Source organism: Zea mays, chromosome 1 (genome assembly GCF_902167145.1).
Source record: "Zea mays cultivar B73 chromosome 1, Zm-B73-REFERENCE-NAM-5.0, whole genome shotgun sequence".
Lineage (NCBI taxonomy): Eukaryota > Viridiplantae > Streptophyta > Magnoliopsida > Poales > Poaceae > Zea > Zea mays.
The window spans coordinates 255,080,671-255,103,341 of NC_050096.1; the positions used below are offsets into that span (position 1 = coordinate 255,080,671).

Sequence of the window (22,671 nt, forward strand, 5' to 3'; positions counted from 1 at the left end):
CAAGCCGGGGCTGAGGCCAAGGCGGGCGGCCATGTCGTCCTCCTCGTCATCATCATCGTCGTCGTCATCGTCGTCGGGCGTTTCCGGCGACGGCTCCCTCGGGAGCCCCTCCCTCTCCTGCCGGCGACGGAGCTTTTCCAAGGCGTCTCGAGCCCGCCTCCGCTCGCGGGCCCGGGCCTTCTCCGCGTCCTTCTTCTTCTTCTCCTCCGCGGCGACCCGCCGCGCTGCTCGGTCCACCGCATCCTGCGGGACCCGTGGCAGGGAAGGCTTGTGCCACCCCACCTCCTGAAGAAGGGGGGAAAAACCCCGATCGTAAGAACCAGGAGCAACCCGATGTATGAAGAAGGAAGGAGCGGACACTCACAGAGTCACGCACCCTCGGTCGGGGCGCATCAAAAGCTGGGAGAAGGCGTGGGGGTCCGGCTTCCCCAACGCGACGGACACCCGCCATTGGAGAGTGTCGAAGGGAAGAGGATCAGAGGACATCCGCGAGCCCTCCCAGTCAGCCTCCGGGGTCATCTCCCAAAGCGACAGCCATCGCTCCGCCAAGGGAAGCACCCTCCGACGGTGGATGGCGGCAATCACTCCCGCAGCGGTGAGTCCCCCTTTCCGCAACGCCTCCAAGGCCTGGAGAAGGGGTTCGAGGTTCTTCTGTCTTTCGTGCGGGGTCCCGTGGCGCCAAGCGTCGGTGGCAGTGGTGACTACTCGCTGGGAGAACGGCGGGAGCAACTCGCCGTCATTCCGGAGGTAGAACCACCGGCGCTGCCACCCCTTGTTCGAGGACGCGAGGATGGCAGGAATATACAGCGACGCCCGCGAGTGCCTCAGCAGAAGGGTGCAGCCGCCGGCCCGCACCGCTGCGCGAACTTTCCTCTCCCCCGTCGGCGAGGCAAAAAGCTCCGCGAAAAAGAGATGGGTCCACAAATCCCAATGGGGGGCGATCCCCAAGTACCCCTCGCACACCGCTACGAAGATGGCGGCCTGCGAGATGGAGTTGGGGGTGAGGTTGTGCAACTCCACCCCATAGTGGTACAGGATCGCCCGCATAAAGCGGTCCGCCGGCACACCGAATCCCCGCTCGTGGAAGGAGACGAAGCTCACGATGTACCCCGGCGGTGGGGACGGAGCGGCTCCGCCCATGGGAGGAATCCATTCCGGTCGCTGCTCATCGGTGAGAGGGCGAAGCAAACCCTCGCCGACCAGCTCCTCCAGATCACTCGCCGTCACTGTGGAAAAAGGCCATGGATCGCGCGGCGAGATGATGGTCACCCGGTCAGCCATCACCGAGCGGAAGGGATGGCGGCGCAAGGGGCAGGAAGGGTGGTTTCCTCTTCTCTGGCTAAGTCTCTCGGGTTGCGAAAACCTAAGAGGGAGACAGAAAGCGGAGCAAAGAACCGTCACCAGACCCTCTCCCGGGTATATAAAGACCAAGGCGAGACCGGTTCCAACGTTCCGCCCGGACCGGACGCGGGATTCAAAAACGCGAAGCGAAACAGCCGTTCCTCGAACGGCTCGCGCACGCGCAACGGCCGCCCCGCCAACCACTCGCCCCGTCGCATTAACTCCGCGGCAGGACAGGCGGCGCTTCTGGCAGGAGAAGCGGGCGACGCTTCGCCTTCGCCGTAATAGCCGCGCCAAAAAAGGTACGCCGCGTCGTTCGATTTCGTATCCTTTTCCTTTTTTCCTCTTTCTCTCTCTCTTGCAACAGGGACCGGGAAAGGGGGATACCCCGAAAAGGATCCTTCCCCGTGAAGGAACCAGGCTCCGAGCCTCCCTACTGATCAGAGGTTCGAAGGCTGGCCCGCCGAAGGGTTCGACAGCCGCCTCAGATCTCGTGGGCCCTACACCCACTACTGGTCAGAGGTTCGAAGGCCGGCCCCCCGAAGGGTTCCACGGCCGCCTCAGGCTACTCGGGCTCCGCGCCCATTACAGATCAGGGGTTCGAAGGCTGGCCCCCGAAGGGTTCACAGCCGCCTCAGACGCCGAGCGAGGGATGACCATGGGTACGTTCGATACATAACCAAGGCTCGGGCTGCGCTCCCGAGGTACCCTAGGACATTTCCGAGACCAGCGGGAGCGATCTTGTAATGGAATCCCATCAGAGGGAGGCATCGAGCCCTCGGACCCCGTCGCCAGGGGACCGGGTCCGGCAGATCACCCGCAGGTACTTTTGGGCGTGCCTCTGGGCCCCTAGCCGACCCCTAACGAACGGGGCACGGACGTCCACTCGGATTACCCGCTTGCAACTCACCGGAGACACCATGTTCGGCGCCCATCGAGGGCAACATGGCGCTTTCCCCCCTCCTCCTTGCGGAAAGGCGACGCAGGGGCGTATGTAAAAAAGCCGAGTTTGTCCCTGATCGCCCTCTCGCCCTGTGCAGAGGCTCGGGGGCTGCTCTCGCAAACCCGGCTCCGGCCGAACCGTTGACAGCGTCAACATATCAGCCCGAGAACATGGGACCCGACCGTACACCCGGGCTACGGCCAGCTCGCATGAGGGAACAACCAGACCAGCCGAAGCATTACGCGAGGCATTAAGACCTCGAAGGAGTGAAACCACTCCTCCGAGGCCTCGGGGGCTACACCCGGCGGGTGCGCTCGCGCGCACCCACCGGAACAAAATGCAACCGAGAAAGGCTAGTCCCCTTGCAAAAAAGTGCGACGAAAGCCTCCAAGCGAGTGCTAACACTCCCTTCGAGGCTCGGGGGCTACTGTCGGGGACCATAATTAGGGGTACCCTCAAGACTCCTAATTCTCAGCTGGTAACCCCCATCAGCATAAAGCTGCTAAGGCCTGATGGGTGCGATTAAGTCAGGGATCGGTCCATTCGAGCGACTCGATCACGCCTCGCCCGAGCCTAGCCTCGGGCAAGGGCAGCCGACCCTGGAGGATTTCCGTCTCGCCCGAGGCCCCCCTCCAACGGCGAACATATTTCCGGCTCGCCCGAGGCCCTGCCTTCGCTAAGAAGCAACCCTGACTAAATCGCCGCACCGACCGACCAAATCGCAGGAGCATTTAACGCAAAGGTGGCCTCACACCTTTATCCTGACGCGCGCCCCCCGGCAGAGCCGAAGTGACCGCCGTCACTTCGCCGCTCCACTGACCGGCCTAACAGAAGGACAGCGCCGCCTGCGTCACTCCGACTGCAGTGCCACTTGACAGAGTGAGACTGACAGGCAGTCAGGCCCTGCCGAAGGCACCATAGGAAGCTCCGCTTCGCCCGACCCAGGGCTCGGACTCGGGCTAAGTCCCGGAAGACGGCGAACTCCGCTCCGCCCGACCCAGGGCTCGGACACGGGCTAAGTCCCGAAAGACGGCGAACTCCGCTCTGCCCGACCCAGGGCTCGGACTCGGGCTAAGTCCCGGAAGACGGCGAACTCCGCTCCGCCCGACCCAGGGCTCGGACTCGGGCTAAGTCCCGGAAGACGGCGAACTCCGCTCCGCCCGACCCAGGGCTCGGACTCGGGCTAAGTCCCGGAAGACAGCGAACTCCGCTCCGCCCGACCCAGGACTCGGACTCGGGCTAAGTCCCGGAAGACGGCGAACTCCGCTCCGCCCGACCCAGGGCTCGGACTCGGGCTCAGCCCCAGAAGACGACGAACTCCGCTTCGCCCGACCCTAGGGCTCGGACTCCGCCTTGGCCTCTGCCGACGACCTCCGCCTCGCCCGACCCAGGGGCTCGGACTCGGCCTCGGCCATGGAAGACAGACTCGACCTCGGCTTCGGAGGAGCCTCCACATCGCCCAACCTAGGGCGCAGGCCAGCCACGTCAACAGGAGGCGCCATCATCACCCTACCCCAAGCTGACTCGGGCCGCAGGGAACAGACCGGTGTCCCATCTGGATAGCTCCGCCAGATAGGCAATGATGGCGCCCCGCATACTCTGTGACGACGGCGGCTCTCAGCCCCCTTACGGAAGCAAGAGGACGTCAGCAAGGACCCAACCGCTCTGACAGCTGTCCCTCCGCCAGGCTCCATCGCTCCTCCGACGGCCACGACATCACACCAGCTGGGTGCCAAAATCTCTCCGGCTGCCACATCGGCATGTACTTAGGGCGCTAGCTCTCCCTCGCTAGACACGTAGCACTCTGCTACACCCCCCATTGTACACCTGGATCCTCTCCTTACGCCTATAAAAGGAAGGACCAGGGCCCTCTGAGAGAGGGTTGGCCGCGCGGGGACGAGGACGAGACAGACGCTCTCTTGGGGCCGCTCGCTTCCCTCTCCCGCGTGGACGCTTGTAACCCCCTACTGCAAGCGCACCCTACCTAGGCGCGAGACGAACACGAAGGCCGCGGGATTCCCACCTCTCTCACGCCGGACTCCGGCCGCCTCGCTCTCCCCCCTTCGCGCTCGCCCTCGCGCTCGACCCATCTGGGCTGGGGCACGCGGCGACACTCACTCGTCGGCCCAAGGGACCTCCCGGTCTCGAAACGCCGACAATATTATTTGTGAAAAGGATTTGGCAAACCTAGAGGTGTGAATAGGCTTGTTTAAGACAAACTTAATGCATCAGTTAGAAATAGCCAGAGCACCACTACACTTGCTCATGGAACTGCCTAACCATAAGAGTTCTAGGTACAACTACGACACTGCTGCCCAACATAGTAGCTCATGTATACAATTCAAAATCTACCAAAGAAAATTAAGATGATCAAGTTGCTAACATTTTCCAAAATTAGATGCGTGAAATCTTCAATGATCCTTTAGGAAAAAATTATCAGCATCTCACTACACGATACAACCAAAATTATAGCTCAAAAGACATAATGTTATATTAAATTTAAACATCTATAGATAACTACATATAATAACATTTCAACTTTCTCATAAAATCTATGAACTTACATTTTCTCTAAAGCATTTAGGCGTTTAACAAAACAACAATTCATATAACACACATACAACCTACAAAATATGTGGAGGATGAAGTTCATACATATATCCATTTGCATGTAATTAAAGGCAAATCACCTAATTCAAAAATTTCAAAATACCAAAAAAACTTTGTAACCATACTAGTGGGAGTATCAAATAGCTAAATTATTTCCACAATTAGATGCTTGAAGTCTTAAAAAATATGATAGAATTTTTTTGGATCATACATAAACCCATTTGCAACTAAATACAAATCAACAAATTCAAAAAAATAGAGAAGACAATAAACCTTTGCCATAATACAAGATGGGAGGATCAACTTGTTAACTTTATTTCCCCCATAATGGGACAAGTGAAATCTTCAATAGAATGTCTTAGAAAAAAATGTTAGTGCCTCCACTAGAAGATCGTCATGAACGGAGGTCATCTTTGTCCATCGAGACAAACAAAGGAACCCTCGTATAATGGACTAAAGTATTAGTACATATAGGGGCTCCAAGTGGTGTTACTGTCCTGATTTTAATATAGGTTGGTACTGATTTAAGCTTGCTAGATTAGTACTAGATGCATGGTGGCTTCAATAGACAGTATAGTCATAACATTAGTACCGATTAAAACCACCAAACGATACTAATCCTATAGTTATGTAGCTATTATCACTACAATTTGCGTTAGAGATCGATCATGTTCTAATTAGCTATTATCACTCCTAGTCTAAATTAGTTTTGAGTCACCATACCGGAACTGATGCATGGGCCAGAGAAGAAAACCTCTGTAGTACTCCTGCACCAGCCAAGATCCTCCGGTGTTCCAAGACGGGGACAAGACATCCAACAAATTAAATTATAGCAAACCAGAGAGAATCAATCAAAGATATATATACAGGGGATTCGAACGATCCACTTTAATCCCCCCCCCCCCCCCTTCTGATGCAATATGTTTTGCTTCTGGCCGGTCACTACTAGAGTCAAGCGGCAGCGTTTAGCATGTAGCTTAGTCAAACTGCACAGCTTAAACAAAGGCATCTGTCTATCTATCTATATATCACGCGTCACGCTGGACACAGGAAGAGACACCGGCAGCAGCACAGTCGGTCGTACGCGCCGCTGCCGAAATCGTCGGCAGGGGGATTATTTATTTATTACTCTTTTTTAAAGAAAAAGAAAGGACGCTAGTAGTAGTAGTACAGCGGAAAGGCGCAGTAAAAGACAGCGGCGCGAGAGCATGCAGCTTTTCCTTTCCGGAGCCACAGTAGAAAACCAGGTGACGCCGCTTGTCGGCTTGCGATCGCAATCGTGTTGTTGCACTTGCACGCGTGTCTCTGTTTGAACCGAAAAGGCTAGCAAAAGCTGCAGTGCATCTCATGCATGGATGTGGCGCACGAATGGCATGGCGGGTTTTTTTAACATATCGGCGCCACACCGCACGGCCATAGATTGACTATTATTTCTAAAGCTCTGATTTAAAGCGGGCCGGAGATCGATCGATCGAGAGGAGCGATGCTGCAGGGAGTGGGGAGGAGGTACGGTACGTGCCTCGTTTCTTTAGGAAAAAAATATATAATGGACCATGCGTGTATTCCTCCTCCTCCTCCTCCTCGTCGTCGTCTCGATCTCCTCCCGACGTCCGTGCGTGGTGGTTGATTTATTGGAGCCCCATTTTGGGCTGTCGTTAGTGGGAAAGATTAGTTCACAAGTGATCCCGAGACTTTATGGACCGCCCCCTCCGGCGGCCGTAATATAAAACCCCGCGGGCGAGCACGCTGCAGATCCACCAGCCCGATCTCCTGTCGTACGTGCAATTCTACGTGCTCTCAGCTTTAGCTGAAATTAAGGCACCACTGCACAGCATGCGATCTGGAAACAAACGGGGGGCTACAGTATCAGGTTCTCAACCGGTACTCACCATCCAGTACTTTGCAGGCCCGACCGAAAACCCGGTGTTTATAGAAAACACCGAGTTCTCAATCGATACTCAGTATCGGGTTCTCAACCAATACTCAGTTCATCGATGTGTTTATAATCGATACCGACGCCTTTATCAAAACCGGATCTGAGATAACCGAAACAAAAGTTGATTGACGGAAGCCTTTTCGTCATGTTTTTTATACGGGTTAAGGCCTTGTTTGTTTGTGTTGAATTGTACCCAAAATCGTTACAGCTAATCAAAATTTATATAAATTAGAGAAGTATTTCGGTTAGAAATCGTTCCGACCCACAAATCCCAAACAACCGAACGGTACCTAAGTGGAAACTGGTTCTGACATTGAGAGATTAATTGGAAGCCCTCTTCTCCAGTGAGGGCTGGCGCGCTGCACGCACGCACTAAGCTAGCTAGACGTCGTGCGCCACCACCTTTTACGCATTACTCCCTCCGTCCTAGGATATAAGGCGTAACTACTTTTTATTTTTGTCCCACAATATAAGGCGTGCTCTCTCTATGCATACGTATATCGATGCAGTGGTATAGAGACAATTAAATGCATTTCTTGGTCTTTGAACCAGAGGTGGTTACGCCTTATATCCTGGGACGGAGGGAGTATTAGGTACCGCGACTGGGGCTGATAAATCAAACTACAGAAACCGACCGCCATTTAATAACGGGAAAAAGGTGGCTACTAGCTAATAACTAGTAGCTAGAGTGCAGCAGCTAGCAGCGACGCCAGTGACCCAGAGAGTTACACGTACAAGTGTATATACAAGGAAGGGGGGTGAAACTCATGTTCATTAACAATGCCGGCCGGCCCGGTCTTTGTATGGATCGGATCGATCAACATCCGAGCCTGTCCCTCTCGCACGAGTGCGAACCCAATAAATTACGATTTGCTCACGGACATCGCATTCCGCTAGATTAATTCATTCATTAATGCCGCCTCGCCGCGCGCGCCTGTCCACCTAATTAATAATTCCGCCATTAGAGAGTGAGTGAGAGAGAGAGAGAGACGACGGAGAAAAGCCAACTAAATCGACCTATATATATATACTGATCTAAAACGAGTACTTACTTCATGCTGTATTATGTAGCTAGCTTAGTCAAGCAGCTAAACGGTGTGTCGTCACGCACACATCGACCAGGGTGTCATCACCAATGCAAACTCTAAGCGAAGCGCCGGCCATATGGCTGTACAGTCATTGTGCTACCGTACACATGTGTATCATGTATGTGTGAATACCCATGACCCCTCCAATGCAACACAGTTGAAAAAAACATGGATATGGATGAGTGCAAACGGTGCACATCACAGACGGATCTATCGATATGGTGCGTGTGCGCGCGCGAGTCCACGTACGTACGTACATGCATCTGCTTGTGTGATGGAGGTTCTAACACGATCGATCCAGGATCTCCTTGGAATAAACGACACACAACAACAACTATCGCCATTATATTGCGCGCGTAGCAGACGATAAGCTCTCTTCTTAGGCTAATCACAATGGAGGGTTTCACGTCCCTATTTCCAAGAACGCCACATCAGATTATAGGATGAATGAAACACCATGTCTCAATGGAGAGTTTCATTTCACTGTTTCCTAAGCTAAACAATGCAATTAAATGGTAGTAAGTCTCATGATCTAATGTGGCATGTATATTTGTAGCCTAACAGTAGTACAATAGTTTGAGATAAATGTGCTGCCATATGTAAATAAAAATGGACACTTTCATTTTAGTTCATATTGGACACGCAAATAAAACTAGACGCAAAATCAGAAAATGAACACCTCCAAATAAAACGGGACGCAAAAATCATGACTTGGTTAATTTAGGAAGATCCATATATTTTTGACGAGGCCCATATTTTTAACATATAAAGATAATACATGAGTTCGTAAACACTTTTTAACGACGCCCATATTTTTGCCAAATATGCTCAACCAATGCAAGTCCTTCTTCAATTTTAGATGAGTTTCAGCTACTTTTTCACGCTCTTGTTTCCGTTCTGCTTGCACTTCAACAATTTTGTTTATGTTCTCACCGAGAAGAACAATACCATCTAGTACCTCTTCCGCCTTGCGTTTACCATTCTTTTGAGCCTTGGCTGCATCTCTTCCTATAGGTCGTTGTGTGGGTATTTGCTCACTATCTTCAGTAATGTCAATGGTACAGCTCTGACCTTTTTCTTTATCCATCTGTGACATGTGTGCACAAAATTTAGGTTCATTTCTCAGAGTTTTCCACCAATGAACCAGCGTGAAAGGCTTGCCGTTATTCGCATTTGCATACATCTTTTGTGCCTCATCCATTAATTGATCATCAGAGTATCCACTTGTATGTATTTTTGATACTGCACTCCAACACCCATTAAAATTGTTGATCAACGTCTTCAATCGTGACCAGTGAATCTTTAGTTGATTGACATCCCTTTGACGATCTGCTTGACAATGTTTGTTGAAGTATTCTGCAATTTCTTTCCAAAAAGTTTCTCCTTTCTTATCATTGCCATGTATTGGATCATTAGAACAGTTCAACCAAGCACTAGCCTACAAATAGGAATCATCAAATTAGCAGATCATTCATGTAAAGTACTATATATGAGAATATTTAGAAAGCTTTATTACCAGCCTCACTTCCTCTTCATGTGTCCAATATCTTTTCTTGACTGTCTTAGTTTCTTCACTAGCCGTGTCACCATCAGCATCAATGTCAGTTGTTTCTTTACCAGGTCTGGATGTTTTTTTAGTCCTTTTAGCACTTGGCGGTGGTGGTGGAGAGGTGTTCAAGTTCTGTGTAAGACCAACAAAGTGGAAATTCTCTCCAAATGGATGTGATGGCATTGTCATGTATGGTTGGTTAATGAGGTTCACAAAACCACCAGGTGGATAAAAGTTCCTGTACAAATATAATTTGGAGTGCTCAATTAAAAAGTGGTCATACAAACTGCTCTGCCATCATATACAAATAAAAGAAGTGCTCAATGACAAATACAATTTGGAGTTAGCTAAAATTCAGACCTAACGAGGAATTCAGACCTAGAATTCAGACCTAACATTCAGACCTAAAAATCAGACCTAACGAGGAATTAAAAAATTCAGATAAACAATTCACAGCAGCGAAGGCCTAAATATTCAGATAAACAATTGTACCATGCCAGATTTGGAGAGCGATTTTGCGACTCCGGCATGTGTGGCATTGTAGGAGTTTGCTGCGACTCCGGCGGCGAGGGCAAACTTGGCGATGACAATTCTGGAACATGCTGCTGGCCATGGACAGCGGCTCCAGCATGGGGCTTCACAGCAGCGAAGGAATGGCGTCGTCCCGAGCTTGTACCCATCTCTTTCCTTGGCTCCATCGCGGCACGGACAGGGACTCACCAGCGGCGGGGGGGTCTCCTTTCTTGGCTAGCGGCGGCGGATAGGAACAGGTGGATCTCCTTTCTTTGCCAGGCTACGTGCTCACCAAGAAGAAGTAGCGCCAGGCTACAGGCTCACCAAGAAGAAGCAGGCTGACGAGTGGATTTCTGGGCGCGAAGGATCACTGGGCGCGATGGATTTCTGGGCGCGAAGGAAGCGCGCGCGCGGGCGGATTTCGCGAGGGAAGAGCGCGCGAGAGGCACACGAGATCCCCCATGAAACGATGCCGGTCACAGTGGGAGTTTCACGGGATTTCACACGTCTTGGAAACGAGTTAGCACAGTTTCGTGGGGATGAAACTAGTTCCTTCTCTTCCCTCATTTAATCAGTGCCATGTCATCAGAAAAGCTGATGTGTCATAGTAATTAATGCCATGAAACTACTCATGAAACCTCCATTGTGATTAGCCTTAACTTTGTGGCTCCAGCAGTCGTAGTCTTTTCCTCCTTTATCCTTGGAAAAAGGTAGCCTGCAGCGGCTGATGAGCTTTATATATTACTCAGTTATGGCTATACTAGAAATCGGGGCTCTGGTCAATTTAAGCATCTTAACATGCACCATCATCAATCGATCGATCGATGCGGTGGTGGAGCTGTGTGGGTGCGTGCGTGCATGATCATCCAAATTAATCCTGTTGTATATATACTTTATTCTCGTCCATTTTTTTTTTTGCATCTTATTGATTATCCTAGCTTTCAGATGGAACAAAACACTAGATGCTGTCTCAATAATTTTGGACGACATGCATGCTATATATATATATATATCTTGAACCATACGGTTTGGCTTTAGTGGAAGTTTCATTTTCCATAGAATAGGCTGCTGGCACCATATGCGTTCTTTATGTTATGACAATATTTTTAAGAAGGGAGAGAAGAAAATGAATTTTAGGGCTAGTTTAGAAACTCAAATCTTCTATGGGATTAGAGGAGAAAGTTAGTTCATTTCTCACCCAGTCCCCTCCAATATCGGAGGGGACTTGAGTTTCTAAAACTAGCCCTCTTACGGTGGATAAAATTTTCTTGGTACCGTTATCAACTCTCCATATGCACTACCGGAATCCGAGGCTTTGCCGAGTGTTGCATTCTTTGCCGAGTGCCTTTTGTCGGGCACTCGGCAAAGAAGGCTTTGCCGAGTGCCGCACTCGGTAAAGTTAGGCTCTCGGCAAAGAGCCCCTTTACCGAGTGCTAAACACTCGGCACAGGTAGGCACTCGGCAAAGACAAGTTTGCCGAGTAACGCACTCGGCAAACGGGGCTCTCGGCAAAGGGCCGTCAGCGGCCGTCCCAGAGCTGACGGCCGTCAGTCTTTGCCGAGAGCCAACGGCTGGCACTCGGCAAAGAGGCTTGTTTGCCGAGTGCTACGTAATAGACACTCGGCAAAGACCTCTTTGCCGAGTGTCATCTCCAGACACTCGGCAAAGTGTATTTTCATTTTTTTTATTTTGCCTCCCAAACTTTTTGTGGTATGTTCCTACACTATGTAGACCTACATGTATCATTTGTGGACAATTATAACATAGTTTACATAGTTAGTAGATTTAGTTCGTTTATTTGAATTTCTTCGGAAAATTCAAATTTGAACTGCAGGTCACTCGAAACTTCGAAAACCGTGCATGAAAAAATGATATTCATGTTACTTAGCATAAGTTACGACCGATTCCAGGAGCGGACCGGAAACTTCGAGCAACATGCTCACTAAACATGGCCGTGAACTTGCCATACACATGTTTAAAAATTGTATAAAACACAAACAAAGTCAGAAAATCCTGAAACTTGTCCACGTGTCATGATATCATATGTACAGGTTGCGATAAAAATTTTAAAATGTTTGGAGAAAGTTGTGGGACACTATGTGTAGAAACCTAGGAGAACTACATTGAAACTCTATGATTTCATGTGTAGTTCTCCTAGGTTTCTACACATAGTGTCCCACAACTTTCTCCAAACATTCTAAATTTTTTATCGCAGCCTGTACATATGATATCATGACACGTGGACAAGTTTCAGGATTTTCTGACTTTGTTTGTGTTTTATACAATTTTTAAACATGTGTATGGCAAGTTCACGACCATGTTTAGTGAGCATGTTGCTCGAAGTTTCCGGTCCGCTTCTGCAATCGGTCGTAACTTATGCTAAGTAACATGAATATCATTTTTGCATGCACGGTTTTCCAAGTTTCGAGTGACCTGCAGTTCAAATTTGAATTTTCCGAAGAAATTCAAATAAACGAACTAAATCTACTAACTATGGAAACTATGTTATAATTGTCCACAAATGATACATGTAGGTCTACATAGTGTAGGAACATACCACAAAAAGTTTGGGAGGCAAAATAAAAAAAATGAAAATACACTTTGCCGAGTGTCTGGAGATGACACTCGGCAAAGAGGTCTTTGCCGAGTGCTAGATGTGTGGCACTCGACAAAGATGTAGTAAAGACTCTTTGCCGAGTGCCGCTACTGGGGGCACTCGGCAAAGAAGTAGTAAAGACTCTTTGCCGAGTGCCGCAACGGGGGACACTCGGCAAAGAACTCTTTGCCGAGTACCGCCGATCTAGTACTCGGCAAAGAATATTTTACAATTTTTAAAAAATCTTTGCCGAGTGCCAGATCGCTGGCACTCGGCAAAGAAGGAAAATAACTAGCCGGTTCTTCTTTCTCCTTTCTCTTCTCTCACGCTCTCTCTTTCTTCTCTCCCGAGCCGCCGCGCCGCCGTAGTGTCGCCGCCGCGCCGCCCGCCGTCTGCCCGCCTTGGAGGCCGCGCCGCCCGCCGTGGAGGCCGCGCCGCCCGCCGTCTGCCTTGGAGGCCGTGCGCTGTGCCCGCCGCGCCGCTCGCCGCGCCGCCCGCCGCGCCACCCGCCGCGCCGCCCGCCGCGCCCTCCTCGGCCGTGCGTCGTGCTCTCCGCGGCCGTGTGACGTGCGCCGTCTGTCCGCCCCCTCCCCGCGACCGTCCCCGCCGCACCCGCTCGCTCGTCGCCCCGCCGCCTCGCCGCCCGCCACCGAAGGTATAAATTATGCGTTTTTATATTATTTATATGCGTGTTTATATGTGTGTTCATGAATTTATGCATGTTTATATGTTGCGTGTTTGTTAGTTAATAAACAAAAATATTTATATGCATGTTTAACTGTTTTGGTCATTTGTTGATAACGAACCGGTATTAGTTAATAAACAATATTATTTACGCCACCTTTTAATTTGAACAAACACATGTTTATATTAATGTAATCAAAGTAGACACAGTCACATTTTTAATGAGAAGGAGAATGAGGGTATTTCTGCGTAGGTTGAATGTCCTTATCATTTTATGCATGGATTTCCGGCCATCGTGCCGTTGAATTATGCGTGGAAGACAGCCATCGTGCTGATACTTTTATTTGCAGGATTTCGAAACCTCCCCGTGCAGGGGAGGTGCTGCCGAAATTTTCTGTTGCTAGGCTTCTGTTAGGGGATGGAGGACCGTGAGTGGATGTACACGGGCCGTAGAGGAAGGAACGATGTCACCACTGAATGGATTAGAAAGACTGATGATTTCGTGGAACGGGCATATGGCGAAGCTGCTAAAGGAGCGAGTCTAGTCCCGTGCCCGTGCAGCAAATGTGACAACCGGAAAAGAAAACCAAAGAAGACCATGGTAGAACATATTTGGAAGAATGGATTTACGTCGGGCTATACTCGGTGGATATTTCATGGTGAAGCGCATCGTACGAGAGAGGAGGTGCTGAGACAACGTGTCGAGGATTATGACGCGGATGCGGGGGTAGCAGATATGTTGAACGACTATCAGGAGGCACAGTACACGGGAGGATGTATGGATGACGAGCCAGAGCCGACTGCAAAGGCGTTCTACGACATGTTCGACGCGGCACAGAAGCCCCTTCACGGCCAGACAAAGGTTTCTCAACTGGATGCCATTGGGCGTGTAATGGCGTTCAAGTCGCAGTACAGCATGAGTAGAGACGCATTCGATGGCTTGTTGACGGTTATTGGGAGTCTGCTTCCGGATGATCACGTTCTGCCAAAGAGCATGTACGAGGCACAGAAACTACTTCGTGCACTCAAGATGACGTATGAGCAGATTCATGCTTGTCCGAAGGGCTGCGTGCTATTTAGGAAAGAATACGCGGAGGCAAAGTACTGTCCCAAGTGTAATTCGTCTAGGTTTATGGAGGTAGACTCTGGTGATGGACAAAAGAGGCAGCTCGACATCCCCTTGACAATCCTACGACACCTTCCGTTCGTACCGAGGATCCAGCGTCTGTACATGACAGAGGAATCCGCGAAACAGATGACTTGGCACAAAAATGGAAAACGATACAATCCTGACAAGATGGTGCACGCATCAGATGGTGAAGCATGGAAACACTTTGATGACATTCACCGTGAGAAAGCCGAAGAGGCTCGTAATGTACGTGTTGCGTTGGCCACAGATGGGTTCAATCCCTATGGAATGAGCGCTGCCCCGTACACATGTTGGCCCGTGTTTGTTATCCCAATCAATCTCCCCCCTGGTGTGTGCTTTCAAAGGCAGAATATATTCGTGTCGTTGATAATTCCCGGACACCCGGGGAACAAAATGGGCGTGTACATGGAGCCTTTGATCGATGAATTGGTACGTGCCTGGGAGGAAGGGGTATGGACGTTTGACCGAGCTACGAAGACAAACTTCAGAATGCATGTTTGGTACCAGTACTCCATGCATGACTTACCGGCCTATGGGCTATTCTGTGCCTGGTGTGTTCACGGTAAGTTCCCATGCCCAGTTTGCAAGGAAGCTCTCAGGTTCATTTGGTTGAAAAAGGGTGGCAAATATTCGTCCTTCGATAAACATCGACAATTTCTTCCTGCTGACCATCCATTCCGCCTAGACATCAAGAACTTTACGAAAGGTGTCGTAGTGACAGACCGCCCACCTGCAGCGATGACTGGTGCCGAAATTCGTCAACAGATAGATGGGCTCGTGGCCAATACAGAAGGTGGTTTTGTGGGATATGGTGAGCAGCATATGTGGACACATAAGTCTGGCTTGACTCGGCTCCCCTATTATGACGACCTGCTCCTTCCACACAACATTGACGTGATGCACACTGAAAAAAATGTTGCCGAGGCACTGTGGGCAACAATTATGGACATTCCTGATAAGTCAAAGGATAATGTGAAGGCAAGAGTGGATCTGGCAGCGTTATGTGATAGACCAAAACTAGAGATGAAGCCGCCAAGTGGCGGAAAGACATGGAGAAGGCCTAAGGCCGATTTCGTCCTAAGCAGGGCCCAGAGGAAGGAAGTACTTCAGTGGATCAAGATGTTGATGTTCCCTGATGGGTATGCAGCTAACCTGAGTAGGGGGGTGAACTTATCTACTATGCGAGTCTTAGGGATGAAGAGTCATGACTTCCACATATGGATTGAACGGATTCTTCCTGCGATGGTTCGAGGCTATGTCCCTGAGCATGTCTGGCTAACGCTTTCAGAGTTGAGCTATTTCTTCCGTCAGCTTTGTGCAAAAGAGTTATCTCGGACCGTGGTTGCAGACTTGGAAAGATTGGCCCCCGTGTTACTGTGTAAGCTTGAGAAGATATTTCCACCCGGCTTCTTCAATCCAATGCAGCATTTGATTCTTCATCTCCCCTATGAGGCACGAATGGGGGGCCCCGTGCAGGGACGTTGGTGCTATCCAATCGAGAGATGTCTAAAGACTATTCGAAAGAAATGTAGAAATAAATGCAAAATCGAGGCTTCCATTGCAGAGGCATACATTCTAGAGGAGGTCTCAAACTTCACAACAACTTATTATGGTGACAAACTGCCGAGCGTGCATAATCCACCCCCTCGTTACAATGATGGCGACAATGAATCGAACCTTAGCATATTTCGAGGCCAACTCGGAAGCGCAAGTGGCTCGACCACCAAGACCCTGAATCATGACGAGTGGCGACATATCATGCTATACGTATTGACCAACCTTGAAGAGGTGACGCCATACATGGAACAATTTCTTCATGAATTCTGGCGTCGATCAAGGGACCCCACTCCACAGGAATATGACGCTCTTCTTAGAAAGGGTGCGCGAAATGGGTTGCCCGATTTCATTTCCTGGTTCAAACGTAAGGTACGTGCTTAGTTTGTAAAAGAGATACGACTTTGAACTCAATTTAGCATCTTTTAACTTGCGAATACTTGCAGGGCCAAAGAGATCCGTCTATGAGTGCCGAGTTGAGACAAGTAGCCAACGGCTTTGCTTATAGGGTCAAGAAATATTCTGGGTATGACGTCAATGGATACCGTTTTCGCACAACACACTACGACCAAAGTCGGCCCAATCGGAAAACAACGTGTTCTGGAGTCTTTACGCCGGGGCTTGACAATGTCGATTATTTTGGACGAATTGAAGAAATATATGAGCTCAATTTTTATGGTTCCAAACCTCTTACTCCAGTGATATTCAAATGTCATTGGTTTGACCCTCAAGTGACGAGACGGACACATTCTAATCTTGGGATAGTCGAAATTCGACAAGATTCCACCTTAGCAGGAGACGATGTCTATATCGTGGCCCAACAGGCCACACAAGTGTATTATCTCCCATATGCGTGTCAAACGAAAGAACATCTTAAGGGTTGGGATGTTGTGTATAAGGTATCGCCGCATGGGAGGTTACCTGTTCCTAACGATGAAGATTACAACTTAGACCCGGACACATATGATGGAGAGTTCTTCCAAGAAGATGGGCTAGAAGGGCGATTTGAGATAGACTTAACAGAAGCTATCGGAATGGACGTAGATATTGAAATGGTTGTTGATGAGGAGGATGATGAGGTGCAAAATGATAATGACTTAGTAATCCTTGAAGGCAATGATGAGGTTGCGTCTTCCGATGGTGTTGAGATTGAAATGCTTGATAGTGATGATGAGAGTTTTGATCCGGCTAACCCCGACACATATGAAGATTATTTTTAATCGATGTAATGCTATATGACTTTTTATTTCGCACCTGTTTTTAAATACATCTTTTTATATGTGCTTATTTGTTTACTCTTAATTGCAGGTTGTTGGACAAATATGGTGGGCGGTTTCCTGAGGAGGAGGAGGGGGAGGAGGAGTAGGACGGCGGACGATGCAGAGCAGGCAGCGCAGCAGCAGGAGGCAGAGCAGGCAGCGCAGCAGCAGCCGGCGCCTTAGGACGACGACGACCAGCAGCAGGACGCCTCAGGTTCAGGCGGCTCTAGTTCGAGGAGCATCTACCTGCGAGGCCCCGCGAGTCTCCCGCCGCGTCCCATACTTCGGGACAGACGGCCGTTGATTCGGCCGGAAGGGGAGAGGTATGTAACTTTATGTTCTTCATTGTTCATATTATGTGTTCAAAATCATAATATAAACTAATACTTTTTATTTATCACTTGGACAGGTCTTGGACGGTTTTGGATTATGCTGGGGGTCATCGTCGCCCCCCCAACAACATCCTCGGCCTGCTGTGCAGGGAACACTTCCCTGGACTTGTGGAGTACGCCGGAGTGACGGGCCCAGCCTTCACCTTCGACCACTACGCCGTCGCCCCCGATGCAGTAGACCGGGACGGCAGAGAATTCAATAACAAGGCGGAGCGGGTGAAGCAAGAGCTGTGGGTAAGTCTTAGTATAATATAAAATATGTCGCATTCGTTGCAAATTCTTGAAATAATGTATGGATACATCGTTTTTGTATGCAGGATTTCTTCAGATGCGATGCTGGATACGAGGCTAGGGCGGATGTGGTGGCCACCACGTGCTGTAAGAAGCTCGTCGTGGACATGCACTATGAGGCCCGCATCCAGGCCATCATCACCTACCACGGCTCCGTCCTTGGGGAGAAGGTGACCAAACCTCAAGCCCGAACCATGTCGTTGACCAGGGAGCAGTACATGCAGGTAAAGTCATGCATGTTTGGTACCAGTACTCCATGCATGAATTTTATTTTATCTTCTGATATGCACTTTATGTGTTTACTTTGCAGGTGATTCCACATTGGTGCGCCGCACATCCTCTCTGCTGGGAGCAGATGGTGGATAGGTGGTGTTCGGCTGAGTGGGACGAGGTGCACACAGCTAGCCGGGAACGGCGTTTGCAGATGCAAGGGCCCTCGCACCACCAAGGCAGTCGGAGCCTGGGCCAATATGCCGAAGCATGGGTACGCCACCTTTTTATTTCGATATATAGCACTAAGTTAGATATTATTTCTAACTATCTCGTTGGTTTTCGTTGCAGTCGGTGTCACATGGTGGCAGGCCTTGTTCCACCTTCTCGGCCTATGCTATGGCCCATAAGGGTAAGGCGACGTCCGACGTCACCTACAACCCGGATGACGGGCCCGAGGCCTACACCAACCCCGCCGTCTACAGCCGCCTCCATGACTACACCGCCATGGCGCAGGAGGTCCATGGCCCAGACTATGATCCGAGCACCGAGCCTATCGACCCCGATGTGCTCATGAGGGTCGGAGGAGGCAAGAGACATGGGCGGTACTGGATTGCCGACGGGGCAATCGACTCGTCCTCCACTCCCACTCTGTCTCAGGTGAGAGCAAGGAGCACTGGCTCGAGCCCAGCCATTCGACCTCGGCACGACAGCTCACAGCATCGCATTTCACAACTCGAGGTTAGTGCTTCTGTAACTCGTCCTTCCTTTAGTTATATACCTAGTCTTTGAGTTACTATAACGTTGGCTTGTAATATTACAGACCCAACTAGAAGAGATGGAGGCGAGGATAATGGCGGAGCGGGCGGCGGCTGATCAGAGGATGGCGGAGATGTTCCAGTACATGCAGAGCCTTGGCGCCGCACAGGGCATCGCTCCGCCACCTCCATTGTTCCCCCCAGTTGACCCTACTCTCTTCCACACTCCTGTGAGTACCAAAATTGTAGTTAGATGTTTGTAATGCATCTGGTATAACACATGCTATCTCTTCTTTGTGCAGGGCCAATCTGGGGCGGCATCCAACAACCCTCCGGAAGGGTTCAGCCCAACGCAACCCCGGCCAAACCGCCCACCTCCATGAGTCGTTGTTTTAGACTTCACAACTTATGTATACTACTTATGTTTCTGTTTGATACTTATGTGAGAGCTTGCGACGTTTGAGACTTATGTTTGTGTTGAACACTTATGTTTGTGATGGATATTTATGTTTGTGGTCACGGTTTTATGTTTGTGTTGGCTATTTATGTCTGTGATGATATCTGTGATGTATATATGTGATATCTTCTGTTTGTGTGGATGGAAAACAAAAAACAAATAAAAAAGGTACATACTGGTCACTTTGCCGAGTGTAACACTCGGCAAAGAGGCTCTTTGCCGAGTGTCTGGGTCATAACACTCGGCAAAGAGCACAGACCTGGGCACCGGCTTAGGCTCTTTGCCGAGTGTTATGTCGCTGGCACTCGGCAAAGATGTCGGCTTTGCCGAGTGCCAGTTGGGACACTCGGCAAAGAGCCTGACATGGGGACCCTCCCTGGCGGGCTTTTTGCCGAGTGTCCCAAGTGGCACTCGGCAAAGACGGCGGCTTTGCCGAGTGCTGCCAAGAGGACACTCGGCAAAGATACCTTCGTTGCCGAGTGTCACCGTTGACACTCGGCAAAGCCGCCGTCTCCGTCAACCGGCGCCGTAACGGTCGCTTTTCTTTGCCGAGTGCCCGAAGAAAAGTACTCGGCAAAGAAGTCTTTGCCGATGTACTGTTTGCCGAGCCTTCTTTGCCGAGTGTTACACTCGGCAAAGCCTTTGCCGAGTGTTTTTAAGGCTTCGCCGAGTGCTTCCGGCACTCGGCGAAGAGGTTGATTCCGGTAGTGATGGATCATAAACAAAATATATAAAACTATAGAACAAACATTTTCAATTGACAGTGAATGTTTAATTTAAGTTTCGTTTTGTTCTATAGGACATAGCATTCTTCTAAACTGCACTATAAAACTCTTTATCGAGACTAGCCTAAGAAACATGGCCGTCAACTCAGTACCACAACACTACCAACACCAACTATATTTTTATCGTATATCTAACAAATTCAACGTGATTAGATGTATAACCACGAGATTAGCCTAAGAAACCTGGACCCGTTACTAGGCGATAGCTAACAAATCCCACACGATTACATGGATAACTACGCACGAGATAATGATAATCGCCCGAGTTAATCTGATCACTGGGGCGCGGAATGTCTACACAAAAAAAATATGTTTTATGATCCAGGAAATACATTGAGAAAATTTGGCCCCGTCATTTCTATTTTTCTGCACATAAAAAGGAATAAGGAAGTCATTGCAATTGCCGGAAATACTAAGCCTACTACTAAAGGTACGAAAATAGAGGGTAAGTTAAAATCTGTCATGGAATATATATGTATCTCAATTCAAATTTACTATTTCTATCTATTCAAAATATATATTAAAATTCTTATGATATAATTAAGTATACCTATTATAAGAAATATTGACTATTGTAATTTTTTAGTTTACAAAATAAAGTTTTTTTATAGATATAGAATAAAAAAAGTATTGTATAAAAAATGAATGGAATTGATAATAAGAAAATTGCGAAAATAAGGGGGAACTCATTAAAATAAAATATTTTATTTTTCTTTTCCCATTCTCATCGCCTTTCTATCCTTCTAATTAAACTTAAAATTGATTGAAAAGAAAGTTATTATGAAAATAAAAGAAAGAAATACCTCCGCCAGTTTGGTGTCCAACAGTAGTCCACGTACGACCCCTAACCCGATCTGCTGTCGTCCCTACGTGGAAGGTTGGCCGAGGACGGGAGGAGAGCTAGCGATCGAAGGTGGTTAACCCCAGCACAGCACAGCAGTACGTTAGCAGGTAGCGTCGGTCGGTCGGTCCGTCCGTCCGTCCCAGCCCTGTCACTCTCACACGAGGGGATGGAATGGGATGGGAGGGACGACCCCAATCATGCAATCGCGCGCGTCGTCTACATCCAGCACACACACACACACGCACGGGGAGGAAAACGGCCGGGCGGGCGATGGAATGGAACAGTCAGTAACCCTCCATCCCTCCGGCTGGCTGGGCTCCAAATTTCGTCGTCCATTATTCATTCATTCATCCATGATTGGAAGCTCTCCTCCCGCCAACGATATATAGACGTACGACAGGCGATCCATCGATCGGCCTGTGGCGTATTATTCATTCGATGATGGTGCGCAAGTACGTACGTACGGCCGGCTATTTGGCTCAGTCCAAAATTAACTGTTTTTAATAAATTAAGTGTGTTTTTTTCCTTCCAAAAGATCGAGGACAATTTGGCTCAGTGTCCAAATTAAACACACAGAATAATTTATAAAACCTACATCTTTTAAGACGCGCGCGTACGTGGTCGTACGTGTGTGTATTTAAGGACAACATATAGTGGGCGGATTCCGGATAGGAACGGCACCCCTACCGTGACGACGACGATATGGTACGGTAAGGCTTCAACCCTACGCCATTATATATATTAGCATCACCAGCCAGCAGCAGCAGCACAGCCCTGGCGTACGTACGTACGTGGCGTTGATGGCGTCCAGGCGGCAAACGGCGCAAGTGCTGCTAAAGCGACGGCGCTCGATCCGATCCTTTCAATGATTTGATAATGATGAGAGCTAGGCCGGGCCGCGGGTAGCTGTCATGCACGCCTTTAATTGGTTTTTTCTAGAGGAGAGCCAGTGTGCACGTACGCACGCACGCACGCAGAGCTTGCGCGCTGTTGCTTTCCCGGTGGCGCCTCTTGTCATGCATCATGTGATCGTCAAACAACCATCTCCTGTTTTCGCTGCATTGGTTGCACTTGCACGCTCGCGCGCTCCTACTGCAACAATATACCTTTAGATTGTTTATGTTAGGGCTTGTGGCCATCGAATAATCTCCGACGGCCTGACGTGGCCGTCGGAGGTAGCTTATATCCGATGGCCAACGTCGGAAATAACGTTGTCTTTTGTCTGTAACGTCTTAGGGCTGGGTACCGTCAGAGATAAGACTTTGACAGTTGGAAATAATCTATTTCTGACGGCTTAGACTTATGTCCGACAGCTAACTAGCTACAAAAGCTAGTTAAAGCTTTTTAGCACTAACATATCTTTTAGACTACTTTTTACCATGTCGTCGTCATTGTCGCCCACCATGACTAACGAGTCGCTTCGTTTTAGCTCATAGTATAAAAAACGATATGTTTGGACACCCCCCTACGACCGTGGCGACTCGTTACTATCACTAGCTAATAGCTAGTCGATCTTGTGCATACCCAAGTACTGTTAGGTTATATTCAGCGGATGATCGTGCGTAAGGTTGTGCAAAACACTATTTTTTTTTACTATATAGATAGTATTGTTTGCAGAGCGAACTTTAGAATAGGAGACGAGATAGAAAATAAGATAGAAGAGCCGCTGGAGATAACCTCACTATAGCTGGCTACTACGACCACACGTACT

The 22,671-nt window shown here is 49.2% G+C and overlaps 1 protein-coding gene and 1 long non-coding RNA gene across 2 annotated transcripts; one reads left to right on the top strand and one right to left on the bottom strand.

The window, feature by feature from the left end:
- Positions 1 to 8,541: 8,541 nt before the first annotated feature.
- LOC103643673 (uncharacterized) lies at positions 8,542 to 10,494 on the bottom strand. Its single transcript, XM_008666857.2, has 3 exons — positions 9,960 to 10,494; positions 9,435 to 9,705; positions 8,542 to 9,356 (listed from the first exon to the last, which is right to left on the bottom strand). Exons 1-3 carry the CDS (start codon positions 10,163 to 10,165, stop codon positions 8,634 to 8,636), a joined length of 1,200 nt encoding a protein of 399 aa, XP_008665079.1. The 5' UTR covers positions 10,166 to 10,494; the 3' UTR covers positions 8,542 to 8,633.
- Positions 10,495 to 19,057: 8,563 nt separating this feature from the next.
- Positions 19,058 to 19,360, top strand: LOC118476156 (uncharacterized). The gene is made up of 2 exons (XR_004855530.1): positions 19,058 to 19,104; positions 19,177 to 19,360. It is a non-coding gene; the product is annotated as an uncharacterized lncRNA (long non-coding RNA).
- The last annotated feature ends 3,311 nt before the right edge of the window (positions 19,361 to 22,671 follow it).

Bases quoted from the DNA above. Each gene is read 5' to 3' on its own strand.
- LOC103643673 (XM_008666857.2), bottom strand. From the start codon at position 10,165: ATGGAGCCAAGGAAAGAGATGGGTACAAGCTCGGGACGACGCCATTCC. The intron at 9,706-9,959 runs GTACAATTGTTT...ATATTTGTACAG, and splicing joins CGCTCTCCAAATCTGGCATG to GAACTTTTATCCACCTGGTG. The intron at 9,357-9,434 runs GTAATAAAGCTT...TCCTATTTGTAG, and splicing joins ATGAAGAGGAAGTGAGGCTG to GCTAGTGCTTGGTTGAACTG.